This window comes from Artibeus jamaicensis, unplaced genomic scaffold (genome assembly GCF_021234435.1).
Source record: "Artibeus jamaicensis isolate MK-2021 breed Jamaican fruit bat unplaced genomic scaffold, CSHL_Jam_final contig_2170, whole genome shotgun sequence".
Lineage (NCBI taxonomy): Eukaryota > Metazoa > Chordata > Mammalia > Chiroptera > Phyllostomidae > Artibeus > Artibeus jamaicensis.
Window position 1 is genome coordinate 981,567 of NW_026521445.1, and position 19,004 is coordinate 1,000,570.

The 19,004-nt window shown below is 38.9% G+C and overlaps 1 protein-coding gene across 3 annotated transcripts in view; it reads left to right on the plus strand.

The window, feature by feature from the left end:
- HMCN1 (hemicentin 1) overlaps positions 1 to 19,004 on the plus strand; it is a 389,618-nt gene that overhangs the window by 325,621 nt on the left and 44,993 nt on the right. For all 3 annotated transcript variants that reach the window (XM_053658522.1, XM_053658525.1, XM_053658524.1), the window contains exons 72-85: positions 780 to 921; positions 1,983 to 2,127; positions 2,501 to 2,628; positions 2,947 to 3,103; positions 4,232 to 4,353; positions 4,528 to 4,692; positions 6,535 to 6,642; positions 7,050 to 7,187; positions 7,312 to 7,446; positions 10,843 to 11,112; positions 13,813 to 14,003; positions 15,571 to 15,784; positions 17,286 to 17,420; positions 17,830 to 18,020. In XM_053658522.1, the coding sequence (XP_053514497.1) occupies positions 780 to 921; positions 1,983 to 2,127; positions 2,501 to 2,628; positions 2,947 to 3,103; positions 4,232 to 4,353; positions 4,528 to 4,692; positions 6,535 to 6,642; positions 7,050 to 7,187; positions 7,312 to 7,446; positions 10,843 to 11,112; positions 13,813 to 14,003; positions 15,571 to 15,784; positions 17,286 to 17,420; positions 17,830 to 18,020 (2,241 nt within the window). The remainder of the gene's footprint in view (positions 1 to 779; positions 922 to 1,982; positions 2,128 to 2,500; positions 2,629 to 2,946; positions 3,104 to 4,231; positions 4,354 to 4,527; positions 4,693 to 6,534; positions 6,643 to 7,049; positions 7,188 to 7,311; positions 7,447 to 10,842; positions 11,113 to 13,812; positions 14,004 to 15,570; positions 15,785 to 17,285; positions 17,421 to 17,829; positions 18,021 to 19,004) is intronic.

The window sequence follows — 19,004 nt, forward strand, 5'->3', positions numbered from 1 at the left end:
TTATACAAAATAACTTGTTTACATCTGTTTTTCCAATTGGATATAATAGGGGAGGTTGAATTTAATTGTCTCTGTTTTCTTGATTCTTGGTTTCATGCCTAGACATAGAATAAATAAATATTTGCAAGCTGAAATCATTTATTTACTTATTTTAAAAATGTTAAAGGATAAATGTTTTGCATAAGTTAACCAAAGTCAATTTACTTGTCAGAAAGCTTTCCATGGCAAGTGACAGAATTCAAACTCAAACCAACGTAAATATTTTTTTGAAGGTATGTGGTAGCTACAGTGTATGAACTCGGACTTGCGGCGTTGCTAGGTCCGTGGGCTCTAATTATGTAATCAAGCGTCTGTGTCTTTTCTCCGAATCTCCCACTTGCTTTGCCTCTGAGTCAGAACACACTGTTCCCACATGGTAGTAAGGCTGCTGCCAGCTTATGTCATGCTCACTACCAGTGATTCTAGTGAGGGGAAAACGGGCCTGATTCCCCAGCACTTAAAGCAGAGTGCTGCAGAGGGCTCAGATGGGCCCGGCTGGACTCACCTGCCCCCCCTGGAGAGGTTCGTGTGGCCAAGAGAACTGAGGCATTTATTACGCCCTTACCTTAACCCCACTCACAAAAATGGTTGCACCATTTTCCGACACCAGGACAGTGGGGTGGGAACAGACAAAACACACTAGAAGATACAGTTTGTGACGGTTACTTTTGATCTTATAAAGAAATATTTTACTTCCTCTTCCTGACATGTCAATGATAAATTTTACTTGCTGAATCCAGGCAACACCTCGAGTACGAATCTTATCCGGAGGAAGATACTTGCAGATCAATAATGCAGAACTAGGTGATACAGCCAATTACACCTGCGTTGCCAGCAACACTGCAGGAAAGACTACAAGAGAATTTATTCTCACTGTGAATGGTAAGAGAAATTAATCACTGTCTCCCGATTTAAAAATGTAACCAAATTTATAACCAAAGCGGGCATTCAAATACATAAACATTTGCGGTTTTTATGAGTATATCAAATTAATTCTCATGATTATCTTACTTCTTTTGAACAAGACAACATGTGGAATGTGTATTGTAGCTATTGTCAAGCTAACTCAATTTCAAAAATAATTAAGGATCTATTACTCTCTCTTAGAGGATAATATATGTTCAGTGGTTATCAGCATGTCCTGGTGTTTTGTGTCATTCAAATCAGAGCCATTAAGGAAGTTAATACTAATACACTAAATCTTCAAATGGCAAGTGGCCTATTATTTAGTTCACTTTTATTGATGTTAGTGTTTCGGTGTATGTATGCTAGACAGAGACCGCCTGAGAATTGCAATTTTATCAAATATAAAATCTAAACACTAGACTTTGCCAAATTTCAGAAAGATAATACAGATTTTCTCCCCAAACAGTCCCTTTGGGTTTTTGATATATGAAACTTCACAGGATATTGGGTGACCCACACAAATAATCTCTCTACTACTAACATTAAAATTCAGGGTTTCTATTCCCATATGCAGTCAATGATTAATAAAATACACGCTCGGAGACTTGCCTGATTAATCACAGATGTGCTTTTTGTTAAAACAGCCCACTTTCTGTTCTTTATTTAAAGTGAAGTGGTGCCAGTGTTAACATTCTCTGACCATTATTTGGCCAAAGAGAAATAAGAAATATCATCTTTAATTTGCATCAGACTAGAGCTGATTTTTTATTCAAGCCTCTCTCATAGAAAGCCAGATTTCACACACCATATCAGGGGTTTAAACTCCCCTTTCCTGGTCTACTCTTTATTTTTAAACACAAAGTATTTTGAATAATATTTTAGGAGTAAAACCCTGATTTCATTTGTATTAACCTCAATTAACTGTGGGCAAAGTCGTACATGTGACTCAAAGCTCATCTTGTATTACTGCTTGAAAGTCTCAGTGCAGGGTGTGTTATTAACATAAATGAGGTCCCCCACGTGTGTCTCTTGTACAGTTCCCCCAAACATCAGGAGTGGTCCCCAGAGTCTTGTCCTTCACTTAAACAAGTCAACCGTGTTGGAATGCTTTGCTGACGGTGTGCCAACCCCGAGGATAACGTGGAGAAAGGATGGAGCCATTCTCTCTGGCAATCACACAAGGTAACAGTTCTGAAAAGGGGTGAAGAATACTGTAGGAACTGAAATACAAATCCTTGAATCTTTTTTTCTAATGCCTTGTTTTGGTCTTGTTATAGTAGAATTAGTCTCTTCCCCTTAATATGAAAATTAAAATCTAGTATTTTAAAAGCATAACTGGTAACACTGACGTCCAAAACATAATGGTGTATTCCTTCCGAGATCACAAGCCCATCTGCTGGGCAGCTTCACCCAAGATCCCTTTTCCCCACCCGGATAGTGTGAATTTCTGGAGCAGGAAAAACATTAGATATGGATCTTTAGAAGTGCTCTCAGTTAAAATGTGAAGAATCAGGAAAGGCTTATTTGAGGGACTTCACTGTGACCTTTCTTGTAGGTACTCCATCTTGGAAAATGGATTCCTTCATATCCAGTCAGCACACGTCACTAACACTGGGAGGTATTTGTGCGTGGCTACCAATGTTGCTGGGACGGACCGCAGGCGGATAGATTTACAAGTCCATGGTAAATACACTTTTATGAACAGCATCCAACCTTGGGGTCACGTGTTCTTCGATAGCCTAATGCAGGAAGGTCATAATGACCTTCAAGTAGTCCCTTGATACCCAAGGCTCTTTAAATGGATCACACTGTGTTTTGAACAGGCATGACCCAGCTTTTCTCTTTATAAATAGCACCCTCACGGCACCATTTACATTCACAGAACCATATCATTTTTGTAACTGTGAGACACATTACCAAGGATTAATGTCAGGCAGAAATACTTCAGATTGATGTACTTTTTGCTGAATGTACTTCCCTCTTGTTTGATGACTGTTTCAGTTCCTCCTTCTATTGCTCGGGGTCCTACCAACATCACTGTAACAGTAAATGTTCAGACGACTCTGGCTTGCGAGGCCACGGGAATCCCCAAACCATCAGTCAGCTGGAGAAAGGATGGGCATCTTCTTAATGTGGATCAAAATCAGAATTCCTACAGGTGAGAAAAACACTGAAAATTCACCTACTGTTCAATATTTACAGAAATAGTTGTTAAAAATAAGTAATATTGTAACTCTAGCAATGGAGACAACAGATAACGTAGAAAGTATGAAAAATCAGCTAGTGTGTAGAGAGCATTTATTTTTTCTTTATCTGGAATTAGTTTTCCAACCTAAAATCTTTTTCTGAATCATAGAGGCAAACTTTCTATCCAGAAACCCTGTGCATGACTGTTAGTGAAGTCTACAGGGTTAGGTTTCTGTTCTTTTTCCTTGTAGTACTTTTCAGAATTTTATAAAGACAAAGGATGATAACATCACTTGGTACAAAAGAAAAATTATTCTGTAAAAACAATACAAACAAATTTTACACCTGGAAGTGCAACTTAGTTATTTGGCAGTGTGCATGGGAAGGAAAAACAGCATTTTCTGTAATTTTTAGTGTTTTTCTGTCTTTACCACTATAACTCTCAATGCGACAGTGTATGCTTTTTAAACGTTAACTTCGTGTCACTAAGACTTCCTGATGTTCTAGAGGAGCACCATTCTTTGTATCTCGATTAAGTTAACAGAGAGTTCTCTTGTCAAAGGATTTGCAGTAGTCCCTAAAAGAAATGTTCTCTCTGAAAAGATCTACTTAGACAAAAATCGACTCTATTACACCAGGAAATGGGAAGCTAGGAGTGTTTCGCTTGGAATACCATTGCTTCCCTCTCTTTCTCACCATTTGAATCTTTTGGGATTAGAGTTGAGTAACTTGAAAGTACACAAGATGTGAAAAATGTATGATGGCCTTGAATTAAAAAAAAACATGTCAAATGTGTTCCCATTTGATCCAATTATTTCTATTCTGTCAGTGCTAAAGGGTGTTCAGAAAATGCAAGATTTCTCCTTCAGACACTCTTTCTGCCCACTGCCTCCTGTAAATATCAAAGTCAATGCCCCATTAACCCGCTGCCTCGTCAACTTAAAGCCTTGTAACTGCAGTTTTGGAGAAATGGTACTCATTTCAACATGAGGAAGGAGTTCCATTTCCCTCGGTTCACAGCATGGCACCTTACTGAACCCACTGGAAATGTTATGGAAACTGATACCTAGTAGCTCATTGCTTAAAATCTTCCCTCCAGGCTCCTTTCTTCAGGTTCACTGGTAATTATTTCCCCTTCTGTGGATGACACTGCAGCTTACGAGTGCACTGTGACAAACGAGGCTGGAGAGGACAGGAAGACTGTGGATCTCACCGTCCAAGGTAGACTGCTTAGGATCGGAAGTTATACTGATACCATTTTGTCATTCCAGACTCACAAGAGGGCTTCCTTCTTCTCTTACTTAACATGTACTTTCAGTGTAGAAAGAGAAAGATGTATAATAAGGACTTGCAAACATGGAGTCTTCTATTTTTGTGCTGTTATTGTTGTTTTAGTTCCCCCTTCCATAGCTGACGAGCCTACGGACTTCTTAGTAACCAAACACACCCCAACGGTAATTACCTGCACCGCTTCAGGAGTTCCATTTCCCTCAATTCACTGGATGAAAAACGGCATAAGGCTGCTTCCCAGAGGGGATGGCTATAGAATTCAGTCCTCAGGTAAGACCCAGCCCCATGCTCAAGCATCCGTTGATTGGATTAACTGGGAATGGAGGGCCTCACCTGGCTTTTTTTTCACCAAAATAAAGGAGTAATATATATCTGCATTTCTGGACTTAGGCAGCTGGGAAAAATGCTTAGAGTGGGAAGAGGAACTAAAGAATAAAGGAGGAAAAAAGTCTGAAAATAGCAATATCTGAGACAGATCTGAGTATAATAAGCGTGATCACTGGAATTTTGGTTGCATATTTATGAAGGCTAAGGCTTAACAAGTTCAGTGGTTGACTTTGAGTAGACCACATTTCTCCCATTGGCCAAACAGAATGTCTACCTATTTAACAAGCATCCTGTGCCTAAAATATTCCACTGAGTTTCAGCGGATAAAAAACTAGGATAAGGTTCTCGCTTTCATTGTATAATTTGGTAGGTAAGGCAGGGTGATAAGTGCTATGATGGATGATTTGTTGATGGTGGTTGCCATCAATTATAAATATATGGAAAATTTAATAAGAGTAAAAAAAATTATCTTAATGAAAGTATAGATAATTCATATTGGTGTTTCTGGAAACGCATCCTACACTGAGGAGGTACACTAGAGATAAACTAATGTCACAACTAGTATTCTGGGGCTTTATGAGTGTGTGCATATTATTTTAAAAGAGTTTGTTTATTTCTTCAATAGAAGGGAAATATGGAAAATTAGTTCACAAGATGGAACTTGGCTTTCAAAACAAAGTATTTTTGCTTTCTCAGAAACCTGTATAAATTGGTGGCAATTAAAATCATAAAACACACATTAACTACCTTTCGGCATGAAGCATTATGCTAAGAAAATGTTTAACAGGGTTACCATGTGACTCAGCAACTCCATGCCTAGGTATCTACTCCTAGAAATGAAAACATGTGTCCACACAAAACTTGTGTGCAAATGTTCATACAGTATAATCCATAATAGACAAAAATAGAGACAGTTCAGTTGGCCATCATCTGGTGAATGGATAAGCAAAATGTGTATAATCCATGCAATGGAATTCTATTTAGCAAGAAAGTGGAACAAAAACACTGACACATGCTAGAACAGATGAAACTCAGACACTGTGCTCACAGTGAAAGATGTCAGACACAAAGACTTACGTGATTCCATCTGTATGAAATGTTCTGAAAGTCAAAGACATAGAGACAGAAAATAGATTAACAATTGCCGGGGCTGGGGTTAGAAGTGAGGATCGACTCTAAATGGGTTGAAATTTCTTTTTAGGGAAATGCAAATATTATAAAACTAGATTTGGAGGTAGTCGCACAGCTAAATAGGTGAATGTTATGGTATGTAAATGTTGCTTCAATGAAGCTGCTAATAATGATATTTAATATGTTTTATTGATTATGCCATTACAGTTGTCTCATTTTCCCCCCCATTCTCTTCCACCCTGCATACCCCCATCCCCCATTCCCCCCTTTAGTTCATGTCCATGTGTCACAAGTTCTTTAGATTCTATATTTCCCACACTATTCTTGCCCTCCCCCTGTCTATTTTCTACCTACCATCTATGCTACTTATTCTCCATACCTTCTCCCCCCTTCTCCTCCTCCCACCCCGACAGCAAACTCACAGTTATTAATAACCATACCTAAAACAAAAGCAAACAAAGTGGACAGCTAGATCAGGAGCAGAACTAATAATGATTTTAGAAGTACTTTGCTGGACACTTCAGGGGGCACAAATATGAATATAAGCCAAGCACCGCTGAGCTATGAGGGTGAAAACACGAAAGCCAGAGAGACATAGTTTATTGAACCAGAGAAGCAGAGCTGCACTGTGCCCGAAAACTTTCTTCTCTTCAGGAACCATTGAAATACTTGCCACTGAACTAAGCCATGCCGGAAGATACACGTGTGTCGCCAGGAATGCAGCTGGCTCTGCCCATCGACATGTGACCCTTCGTGTCCAGGGTATGGAAGACTGTTTTGTCATTGAAAACTTGATGTGGTCTTTGTGTTTCATTTTGTTGTGTTTATTCTTGGAATGTGGTACTGCCTAGAACTCTGAACCGCAGTCCTCTGTTGAGAATAAGAAATCCTGGTAGATAGTCTTCAATAAACTAAAGACAACCCACCGATAGCAAACCCAAATTATTTTTCTTCTTGAATTGTGATGTTTTGTTCCTGTTTCTGGTCTTCTCGTGGAAACTGGCTGTAGTAGCAAGACTCAAACAGAGTCGTATAGCCAATGTTCTCTTTTTCCTGGGACAGTCAAAAATCACTAGAGTCTCGGAATTCTGAATGTGGGCACGTTTAACCTCATGGCTGCTAGAGACTGTTCTGCTGTTGCTTATATTTCTGTTGACTGGTTCTTCTAGAGCCTCCAGCCATTCAGCCTCAGCCAAGTGAACTAGACGTCATTCTGAACAATCCCATTTTGTTACCGTGTGAAGCAACGGGGACACCCAGCCCTCTCATCACTTGGCAGAAGGAAGGCATCAATGTCCTCAGTTCAGGTATCAACCCCTGTTTCCATCAAGAAAATCGTGGCTCTGTGGTGTTTTCTAAGGCAGAAGTTGGTGTGATTTCGTTAATGAAAATAAAAATCCCTCTTGCTCTGCTTTTGTTTCTGTGATGTAGGCAAAAGCCACGTAGTCCTGCCTAGTGGCGGCCTGCAGATCTCCAGCGCTGTCAGAGAAGATGCTGGCATTTACATGTGCGTGGCTCAGAGTCCGGCTGGCACGGCCTTGGGCAAAATCAAGCTAAATGTTCAAGGTACCCCAAAACCAAACCTCTATGTCTTCCCTGCAAAGGCACTTGCAACCGTGAATAGCACAATTCGTGCATCTGAAAGAGTTCTCAACATTCTCAGTTCACATCCCCTTGTTGCTTTTGTGTGACACTTATGAGTGAAGAAGAAAATGTAATGTTTCGGGATGGGGAGGCATTTGCATTGTTTGTAATAAGAAAACTCACCATATTCTGAACTCCTCTGAGCCTCCCTTTGGAACCGTATTTCACTGCAGCTCATATTTCAGGTGACTTTTAAAACCACTCTCTCCATAACACTACTCTGAATACAATATGAAACATTAGATTGTAATATCAACTTTAAAAAAAACAAATCATAACTGCAGGGAAACCAACTCGATGGGAAAAAATTGTTCTCAAGACAACGTGGGGGGTGTTCACATTTCACTGGTATTTGCTTCATATAATTGTTGTGTCTCATGTATTGCCACTGTAAACGAGGAAGTGCACTAAATGGGTTCCGAGTGACCGAATTTGCATGAGCTGGTTTCGAATTTCCTTATAGTGTGAGGTCCTTACAGTGGATTAATGACTATGGTAAAACTCACTTGCTTGCAGATGGTAAATCTAATTTCTTTGTATTTTTCAACACATATTTATTGGGATAGTAAGTAGAAATACATTGAATATTACAGACATGATTCTTTCGTTATAATATAAAACAGGAAAAACAACGGAACTACCAAATAAATGAAGTGAGTATCAATTCTGATATATGCGAGGCAGAGGCGGGGAAAGTCTGAGATAGAAAATAATGGGGAAACGTGGGGACCACTGTAGTGGTTAAAGTAGCTTCTCTGAGAGGGTCCCATATAAGCCGAGGCTTGGCTGATGAGCTCAGTCACCTAAAGGTGGCAGTTTCCGAGGGAAGGAGGACAGCCTGTGCAATGCCCAAGGGCTGGAGAGAGGAAGGAAGGAAGCCTGCCAGTGTGGCTACATGGTGATGAGTGATGGGAAGGCTGGCAGAGTGTGAGGACTATCAGAAAAGCAGGCAGGGCCAGTACATGGAGAACGACCAGAGGAAGGTTAGATTTCATCCTCTGTGCCGTGGGAAGCCTTTAACCAAGACTCTGGTTTGCCTTTAGGACAATTTCTTGTGCTGCTACATAGATCATAGTCTAGAGAAAAGGCAAGACTAGAGCTGGAAGAACTATTAAACTCAGCTAGACCGGGTATTTGGTCTGACCAGGAGTGGGGGTAGGTGTTTGAGTTGCAAGAGTTAATGAAAACGGGTATGGGTTCAGAATATCTTCGGAGGCGTAATTGCCATGATTGCTGATAAATCCGATTTGGGAGGTCAGGAAAACAGAAGAATGAATGTTTCCTGGGCTTTGGGCTTGAGCTAGTGAGCAGATGATAGTGCCACAGGGAATGAGAGAGGAGGAGCTGGTTTCAGAGGAGAAAAACCATGGTTTGTGTTTAATCATGTTAAATGTGGGAAACTGAGAAATCCTAGTGGAGATGTTGAAAAACAGTTGAATATTTATGAATTCAGGGCTCATGGGAGAAGTATAGTCTAACACATAAATTAGGAAATAATCAGTGTGTTTTAACTCAGAAGTATGGTTGAGAATTTGGATAGAAAGGAGCTAAGGACAAAGCCCTGGGACACTGCATTGTTTAGGACCTTAGGAAAGGAGAGGACACTGGAAAAAATACAGGAGAGGGCAAAGATGTGGGAGAAAAACTAGGCGGAGGCTGGGAGAAGAGAGTGTGTCAAGAAGTAAGAGGACGGATTTGTTGAATGCCAGCAAGAGGTCAAGTAGGATAAGGACCAAGAAAGACTCATTTTAGCAACATACAGGTCATGGAAAAGAACATTTCCAGATTTGAGGGGCCTTTTGTTTTCACTAATTGTTTAAAATTATTGATATGAGCAGTTATGGGGCAAAGAAGCACATGAAACAACTAATAGCATTTCAACATCCCAAAAGCAACCTGAGATAATCGCACACTCTGGAGACACGGGAAATTCTGCATACAACCTCTCCTTGCACATACAGTAATTGCAAGCACAAATTCAACCAAATAATTTTGGTTGGTCTAGATCATTTCAACATGCTTAGTCGTGTTTTCTCACAACTTGGTGATTCTATTTTACTCATCACCACTAGTGCACCCTAAGATTTGGTCTCTACGTAGTTGACCATCTCTCCACAGCCTCTGGAGACGTCGCTGATCGTTCGAGTTCCCCAGGACTTGCCATGCACAGGGCATTACTTGAAAGAGTGGAGTTCTCGGAGATCTCTTGTTTCTGATTTCATTTCTCGGTCAGCACGTGGCAACAATGAATAGTGTTGGCCAACAATAGAAGGCCAACAATAGTCTTTGCCTTGTCTCCCAGGCATTTTTAAATGGGTGGTAGATGTTTGAGAGGATCGTTTTGCATCCGCACCCTTAAAGGGGTATTTTTACCTTGACGGTTGTCTCTGCAACTTGTCACTGTCTCTGGACTTAAGGGAGTGTGTCATCCATTTCTTTCTCCTGGTGCTTTTTGTAGGTTGTTCTCTCACACTTACTGAGTATGTCTTTAAGTCTCCATAGAATATTCAGGCCAATACCTAAAGGGTAATCAACCTGTTGGAAACACTGGGAAGAAAAATCCTTGTCATAAGCCCTTCCACAGTTTTTCCAAAGAAGTGGGAAGATTTTTATCTATATAATTTTTCTATGATCCATTCATTTATTTAGTCATGCATTCAAATAATACTTCATTAAATATGGCCACTATATATGAGATACCACAGTAAGCACTGCAGAAAATGCATGAGTAAAGTTAAATAATTTACAAATTTTGAAGGGATCTAGTTTGAAAGTTTAAGTAGATATAGTGAATCACGCAATACATATATGTTAAAAAGAAGTGCCTTTGTCAACAGAGCCTAAATTTTCTGCATATGCAGTCATTTGGGAATATGTTTATAGACTTTTTAAAAATATGTTTTATTTATTTCTAGACAGGGGGAAGGGAAGAAGAGAGGGAGAGAAACATCAGTGTGTGGTTGCCTCTCACACGCCCCCTACTGGGCATGTGCCTCAACCCAGGCATGTGCCTCAACCGGGAATCAAACCAGTGACCCTCAGGCTCTCGGACCAGCACTCAGTCCACTGAGCCACGGCAGCCATGGCTGTGTACAGCCTTACTTAAAATTGATGACTATTTAACTTGCTAAATCTATAGAGAATAATTTTCTGAAATGAACTCAGGAGAGCCAACTCTAGCAGCCCCGTTGATGATGACCAGCTAAAGTCAGGATTTTGTTTCTTCTCCATGTGACTTCCCTTTGCTGGAGCAGTACTGTGGTGTATAAATGGCACATCCATGCCTTTAAGGTGAAATTGGAACTTCGTGTCTTTCAGTTCCTCCAGTCATCAGCCCCCATCCAAAGGAACACATCACTGCCGTGGACAAGCCCGTCACACTACCGTGTGAGGCAGACGGCCTCCCACCACCTGGCATTACGTGGCACAAAGACGGCCACGCAGTCGTGGAGTCAGTTCGCCAGCGCACCCTCAGCTCCGGGGCTCTGCAGATAGCATTCGCTCAGCCCGAGGACGCCGGCCAGTACACGTGCACCGCGGCCAACGTGGCAGGATCACGCAGCTCCAGCACCAGGCTCACTGTCCATGGTAGGTGGTTTCATGCAAATCATTTCAGTCTGCTGCATGACCATGGCAAAGAGCAAAGACTGCTGAGAAGACATCTGGTGGAGATCAAAACCATGCAAAACCAGCAATTCAAAATATGGTGTGTGCGTGTGTATGCACGCACACGTGTGTGGTGTAGGTACACTTGCCCTTCAAATCTGTTTTCCGTGGGCATTCTCTATTTGTGTGTGAGCACATGTGAGTGAGAAGGAGAGATTTAATGAATACAACCAAGATAATTATTGTGTTGCCAATAATCCCGTCATACTGTGGTTATTGGGATCTATACTTTGGCTTACGAAAAGTCCTTTTGTGTTTGTGACTGTCTGCTTTACTTCTCAAGTTGAAAGTCATCTTGGCTCAAAACTAATCACCATGACCTGCATTATAAATACAGTGTGAACTTGATGAGCATTAGAGATCTATTTGGTTCATTATTTTAAAATAGCAAAATGTTTACATGTATTTTTAAATTATTTTATTGTTGTTCAAGTACAGTTGTCTGCATTTACCCCTGACCACTCCCCTCTACCCCAGCCATTCCCACTTCTCTCTCCTGCTTCCACACCCCCTTGGTTTTGTCCAAGTGTCCTTTATAGTTGTTCCTGAAAACTCTCCTGCCTTTTCCCCCTATTAACCTCTCCCACCACCCCTCAGGTTACTGTCAGATTGTTCTTAATTTCGATGTTGATTAGGTTTCATTTAAAAGTGAGATCATAAGGTACATGTATATTTTTATAACAAAAAGAAATACCTTTCTTTTCTTTGTATGCAACAACAAAATTCCTCAAGATCAGCATGGAAATATTTTAGTTGATAATGTATATTATAAAACAAAAGATAGAATAACTATTAACATCAGTGGTAGGAAACAATAAGCAAATCAAATTGTTTCTAACTACCAGTTTCAGTAGTATTGTTAGTACTAGTATTATTATTAGTTTTAGTAATAATACTATTTATTACTCTTGTTTTAATGAAGAGTGTCTGCTTTTTTCAAAAATCTGTGAAAGCTATTTTTTATGTTTCATCTGTATTTGAATATTCTACAACTCAATAGTTACAGTAAAAGTTTAATGAAATCACTTCTAATGAATCAATAAATTATTTAGCCAAGAAATTACTATCTGTGGGTTTTCTAAACTTCTTTCCTGATATATACCTGCTTTCAGTTAATATAATTGAACTAATTAATACAGATGAGCCCCTTAATAAATAAGGGACTAATAAATAAACAATACTTCTTTTTTCTCAAGTAGCTGTAGAAAATTTACCAAAATAGACCAGATACTAAACAACAAAGAAATCACTATGATTTTTTTTTAAATGCCACAATTCATGACTGCAATGCAGTAAAGCTAGAAACGTGTAATAAACTTTTAAGGCCAAAACCCCAACCACAAGCAAATGAAAAAATACCAATCTAACCAGCAATTATGTCAAAGAATATGTCTTGTGTTTTTTATTTTCAGATTCTTTAGAAAACAATAAAAATAAGGACAGGGTATATCAAAATGTATGGTGTGTGGCCAAAGCTAAACTCAAATATAAAGGCATAGCCATAACTCTGTAACAATTAACAGAAGTGGCAACACCAAGTAAACCAGCATAAAAGAGATAATAAAAATACAGCATAATTCAATAAAAATGAATTGAATATTTATGATACACTATTAAGCAAAATGGATTTTTATGTTTTTCATATTATCTGTAATGTTTAGACATATACTGAATCATATGTTTATATATTTACTCATATCATCATAAAAAGGATAAAAAATTGGATTTTACACGTAGCTTTATTTTTGCTGAAACCAGCTGTCACTTTTTAAAAGTGTTAAGGTTGATCCATTTATCACTAATATGTTTTAATGATTCCAAAGTTCATTGTTTTGGGTGGGAAGTTTTTACTTTTTGAGCCAAATATTCTGAAAACTTTAAAGCCTTTTCCTTAGAATGTCTTAGTTTTACATGCACTAAGATATTTTTCAGTACACCAACACATTCAGTTTATCTTTGTTGCCTAAATTCTAGTTCAAAACAATTTTAGGCACAGGAAATATTTGGTATCACAATGAGCAGAGTAGTAAAATCACTATAAAAAGTCCTCTGTGACAGTATAAAACCTGAATGAAGTGTCTTGACCTGTTTTTAACTTGCAGTTGCTCTAACATATGGGAAGCACTGCAATAAATTATTTCTCTTTAGCACTTTGTGCTGTTCAGTTCAGGGTAGTGTTTTAGTGTTTGAGTTAGTGCCTTTACATAGTTTGTTCTCATAATATGTCTGCGATACAAATCTGGCAGTTATACAGCTGTAAAAGTGTTTTTGTTTTTTGTGGTTCTTGTATGTTTATTTGTTTTACTTCACTGCAAAAGGACAAGAAACTCAAGTAAGAAAAGTCAGGAAACTAAGTCCAATGTAGATTTCCATCCCTGCTCTAAGTCCTTTGCTCAGAAACTAATTGTAAATATGCTAAATAAATTCAAATCCATTATCTTTCCTGCTAGCATCAAAAATCCCGATTGCTTTTATAGTAACAAATCAGCATCTCAGTAGATTTTTCAGTGTTTCTAGCAAAATTACCTTGAAAAGAGACTCCTTTGTGTTAAGTTTCAGTATGAATAAAGATATTATTGAGCTCAACATTCTGAATGACCATCTATTTTAAACTCTTCGTAGTGCCCCCCAGAATCCGAAGTACAGAAGTCTCCTACACGGTCAGTGAGAATTCGCAAGCTGTTTTTCCATGCGTGGCTGATGGAATCCCCACACCAGCAATAAACTGGAAAAAAGACAATGTTCTTTTAGCTAACTTGCTAGGAAAATACACTGTTGAACCCTATGGAGAGCTCATTCTGGAAAATGTTGTGGTAAGTGTAATAGATGTGAATAGACACACCGAGCCAGCTTGTTAATTTATCTTCTTCCTTGTAATAACATGAAAATATATTTTTTAATAATGAAAGAAAAATACTCATCATTTCAAGTCACCAAATTTCTTTTACACCTATTTCATTATATGTCCCAGGTCTGTGACTAGTATAAAACAGATAGTCACTCATAACTAGCCTCATTCTTCGATTGTTATTTTATTGTAATGGAAATCTATTTTCTCAGAAAAAAAATTCTAAGTGCCTTTGTTCTATTTCATACTGATAACCATGTGTGGGAATTAGAAGAATGGAGATGTAAGAACGTCTGATGTATTATTCAGCAATACATGAAGCGGTTTTGGGGGTCTTTTCAGGTTTTTAAATAACCCTTTCTAATCTTTGACAAGGAAACTGAAGTCGTAGAGGATCCATTTAGTGTTCTCCAGTGGAACCTCAGCAGTCTGCAGAAAGACAGCTCTCAAAGCATCAGTTTTTCAGTGGCAGTCCCCTTAAAGAGGAATAGATGTCCGTGCATACTGCATGACTTTAAAAAATGTTATGTTTTGGAAAAAAATGTTATGTGTTTTGAGAGTGTCACATTTGACCCCAAACATCAAACATGATTAAAATGTGAATCAATTTCAGAGCATTTGTGCATATCTTACTCCTCCTCCTTACCTTTTACAATGCCTAAATTTCACTAAATTTGGTGGACTTAATCTGTTTCTTTGTTTTGTTTTATTGAACTTTTGGGGGTGACACTGCTTAAAAAATTATGCAGTTTTCAGGTGCACAATTCTACAACACATCATCTGTACACTGTATTGTGTGTTCCCCACCCCAAGTCTCCATCCGTCACCATTTATCACCCATATACCTTTGTCTACCTCTCCTCACTCCCCCATCTCAGTCAACACTAAAATGCAATGTTGAGGGAAGCCAGCCAAAGGAGTTAGAAAAGGAGCAACAAGTGAGACAGGAAAGAACCTGGGGCATGGGGTGTCCAGGAAGCCAAATGAAGACATGGTTTCAAAGAGAAGGGAGTCATAATTTTTTCATGTGTCACCACTGCATCGAGTCACATGAGTACCAAGAACTGACTAATGGATTTAGCCAGTGAAACTTCAGGGTTGCAGGTAACATTGCCCCTCCTCTTGCCATTTCCTTTGAAAATTTGGTCATCTGTGGGGCTGCATTACCCAGAAAGCAAGCTGTACTGTGAACACATGCCCAGTCTTTAGAATTACTTGTTCCATATTTGCACAGTGCAGAGCAGAAGTACACCAGGTGTTTAACAGACTTTGGAATCTACAGTTTTCTGTACCTGTACAGCTCTTATACCTGTACATCACTAGAGTTCTGTAAACTAGGGGCTTTTGTTTCAACTCTTATACATGTTAAATTATGCTGAAAGCTAGATAGATGGGTCAGGCTACAAGATGGACATTTCAACTGTCTTTACATAACAGTCCTCATTTGGGGACCAAGCTATGCAAGTTCATGTGCTGTATCTAACGTGATGTGAGATTCCATGATTGAAGCACTATGATTTTTCTTTTTTAAGCCGGAGGATTCTGGCACATATACCTGTGTGGCGAACAATGCTGCAGGTGAAGACACACACACCGTCAGCCTGACTGTGCACGTTCTCCCCACTTTTACTGAACTTCCTGGAGACGTGTCATTAAATAAAGGAGAACAGCTACGATTAAGCTGTAAAGCCACCGGTATTCCATTGCCCAAGTTAACATGGACCTTCAATAACAACATTATCCCAGGTTGGTAATTTAAATTCTTCGGAAGAGAATACCTACACACGCAAAGAACTCTAACCCCGTCTTCATTTCTTTAGCTGGGGGAATTGGTTGAAAGTTACATGAAGAACTGATTGCTCCGCATTCTGTAAAATGTGTACCTTTGCCTGGATTTTAATCTATACCTGCTATATGATGTTCTTGTCATTCTTCCAAAAGGATCACATATTGCAAGATAAAAGTAGATTTTTTAACCTAAAAATCATCTGTCTTGCCCAGAAGACTGTATTGTATGTATTGGCAGCTAGACTTACCCACAGGATCTCCCTCATCATTGATGAATGAATCACACACCTTAGAGTCCTGAAGGTTCTCCTAATTCTAGAGAACTTCGAGTCTCACTGTACTCACTAGTCTCTATTATAGTGTAAGTTGATTGTGCACCAGTTTCTAGTCGACATGTGTGCTACCCACTGAGGTGGTTTGTGCCTGGAACCCAGGAGCTGGGAGGACAAATAGCTCCTTATTTGTCAAACTTCGTCATCAGCAGAAAGACGTTGTTGCAGTCATGAGAACTGGTCCAAAACGGAGTTCTGAAATCCTGCCCAACTAGTGTTTAATAATTATCTTGCTAGAAAAATAGTAATAAGCTTGAGATTGTTCTGTTATAAATATTTGTTAATGACTGGAATTCATCAACTATACTACCTTAATAATACTAGTACTTGTCACTAAGGACAAATAAAGTGCAAAAATATCTAAGTACTGTTTTCTGAAGGTATAGTACTGGTTTAGCTATCTAAATTTTAAAGCTTAATTTTTCACCTAATGTTCAGCAGTATGAAATCTGAAAAGATAGTTTGAATGGGGAAAACCTGCAAGGTAAATATACCTAACATAATTATATATTGACTGGTCTAGTCAGAAACTTATTTAATGCCCATTGCCTTAGAATTAATCTTATAATGTATTCTAAATATTATATTACCTTTGAAAGTATTTCTATCATAACCACTTATGAAAAGTGTAAATCATAACAGATTTAATCATGTTGTCATTACCTATCTGGTGTCTGTATTTTTGACACCCACTCTGACCCTCCAAGTCAGTTGAATTACAACTGAAAAGGTTTCCTTGGTTTTGATGTAAATTGGGAGGAAAAGTGGTGGTGAGAGAAACTAAATGGAAAACCTTTTATTTCTGCATGAAAGATTTTTGAAACCCAGAGAGACTAGAAGCCAGATTTAGGCAATACTTTGAGATGAAAGGTGTACTTTCAATCTAAAATAATGTTTAAATGTTTGTTTTTATTCCCTTTTCCTATTCCTCCTGCTGTTTTGCATTTTTCAAACAAGCATCTGTAGACATAGCAAATAGCTCAGGAGAAGGGGTCTGTGGGAAAGGCTCTGTTCTCCAAGGTTCAATCACTAACTCATAAATCCAACCTGCAAATTCAGAGCCACTGTGGTTGTTTTCCTAGGTTACTGACAGGTATCTGTGCTGTTTCCTAACTTATTTCTCTCAGCCCACTTTGACAGTGTCAATGGCCACAGCGAACTTGTCATTGAGAGGGTTTCAAAAGAGGATTCGGGTACTTATGTGTGCACCGCAGAGAACAGCATTGGTTTTGTGAAGGCCATTGGATTTGTTTATGTGAAAGGTAGGTAAAATTTATTTATAACAACTACCTTATTACAACTTATTTATAATAAATGAGCTGCTTCCTTATTATGTAGTAACACCCTGTCACTTCGGTTGGGTAATCCATTTAGTCCTAATTCACAGAGAAGCAAGTTCATAAGAAACAGAATATTGTGAACATTCAACTCAAAGTAGGGAAGCAGTTAGCAAAGGGAGAATTTGGTATAATGTGTGATCATTTGCTTAGATCATTGAAACTGATGGGATTATGTTGCTCATCAGCACAAGGAGTTGATTTTGGAAAATTTGTGGGTTTTGTAAGTGGCTCTCCCCCTTCTTCAGTAAATTACCTTTCTAAATAGCTCAAAATCACAAAGAAATGAGCAGAGCTTCCTTTTACTTCTACGTGCCCTGTGTTTTTTTCCCAGAACCCCCAGTCTTCAAAGGTGATTACCCTTCTAACTGGATCGAGCCCCTTGGTGGAAATGCAATTCTGAACTGTGAGGTGAAAGGGGAACCTGCCCCAACCATCCAGTGGAGCAGAAAGGGGGTGGACATTGAAGTTAACCACAGAATCCGTCAACTTGGCAATGGCTCCCTGGCCATTTATGGCACTGTGGTAAGACACACTGAAATTGTGCATGTACCCATCAGTCAATGCCTTTGTACAGGCGCCATGGAAGGGAGAAGCTCCTCTCGCATTTTTAATTAAATCATAAAATCTGAATCAATGGGGTCTTATAAAAAATTGAAGCAATGGTTCGAATCAATTATTTTTGGCTGTCCCTGATCAGTGACCTATCATTTAGCATCACAGATAACTCCCTGAAAACTGTTTTAGAACTGGGAAGTGAAGAACTATAAACACATTTACAAAGCAATTACAGGGTAGTTTTTATCACTAAGGTGATAACGATTAGGTTTTCCAAAAACTTCATTAAGTTGAAAAGTGAGTGGTGCTTTAAATTATTCTTATTTGAGGGTCATGTGAATGAGATATTTTATCTAAAAAATTCTCAACTAGACTACCTATGGGTTATTTTTAACCCATTGTTGGATTAATTAAAATAATAATTAAAATACACTATCTAATCACCTCATCCAATGAACCACTCAGTCTTTTATTCTCCTTGGTTTGATTTCAACAACAGATGTGGTTGATTGTCCCTTAAATTCTGAGATGATATCTCAAAATTATCTCACTTCCCCCTTTGTCCACACAAACATTACTACTTATGTAGTTGTTGCACTTCTGCTAACGCCACCATTAATGCTAATACAATTTTTTTGCCATATAGTTTTAGATTACTAAATATCTACCTCCATCCCTGAAGCTCTTCCACCTTTCATTTATTGTTCCCTTTCAGAGATTTCTATTTGGATAATGTATTGGCACCCCCAATTGAACATCTGAATTAATGTCTGTCTTCCTTCTCCCACACTCCTCTGTATCCTGCAGTTCAGTTTCCCTTTATTGACATAATGTTTCTATTAACAAGACCAGAAGTCAGCCCTGGCTGGAGTTGCTCAGTGGACTGAGTGCAGGCTGTAAACCAAAGAGCCGCCAGTTTGATTTTTAATCAGGGCTCGTGCCTGAGTTGGG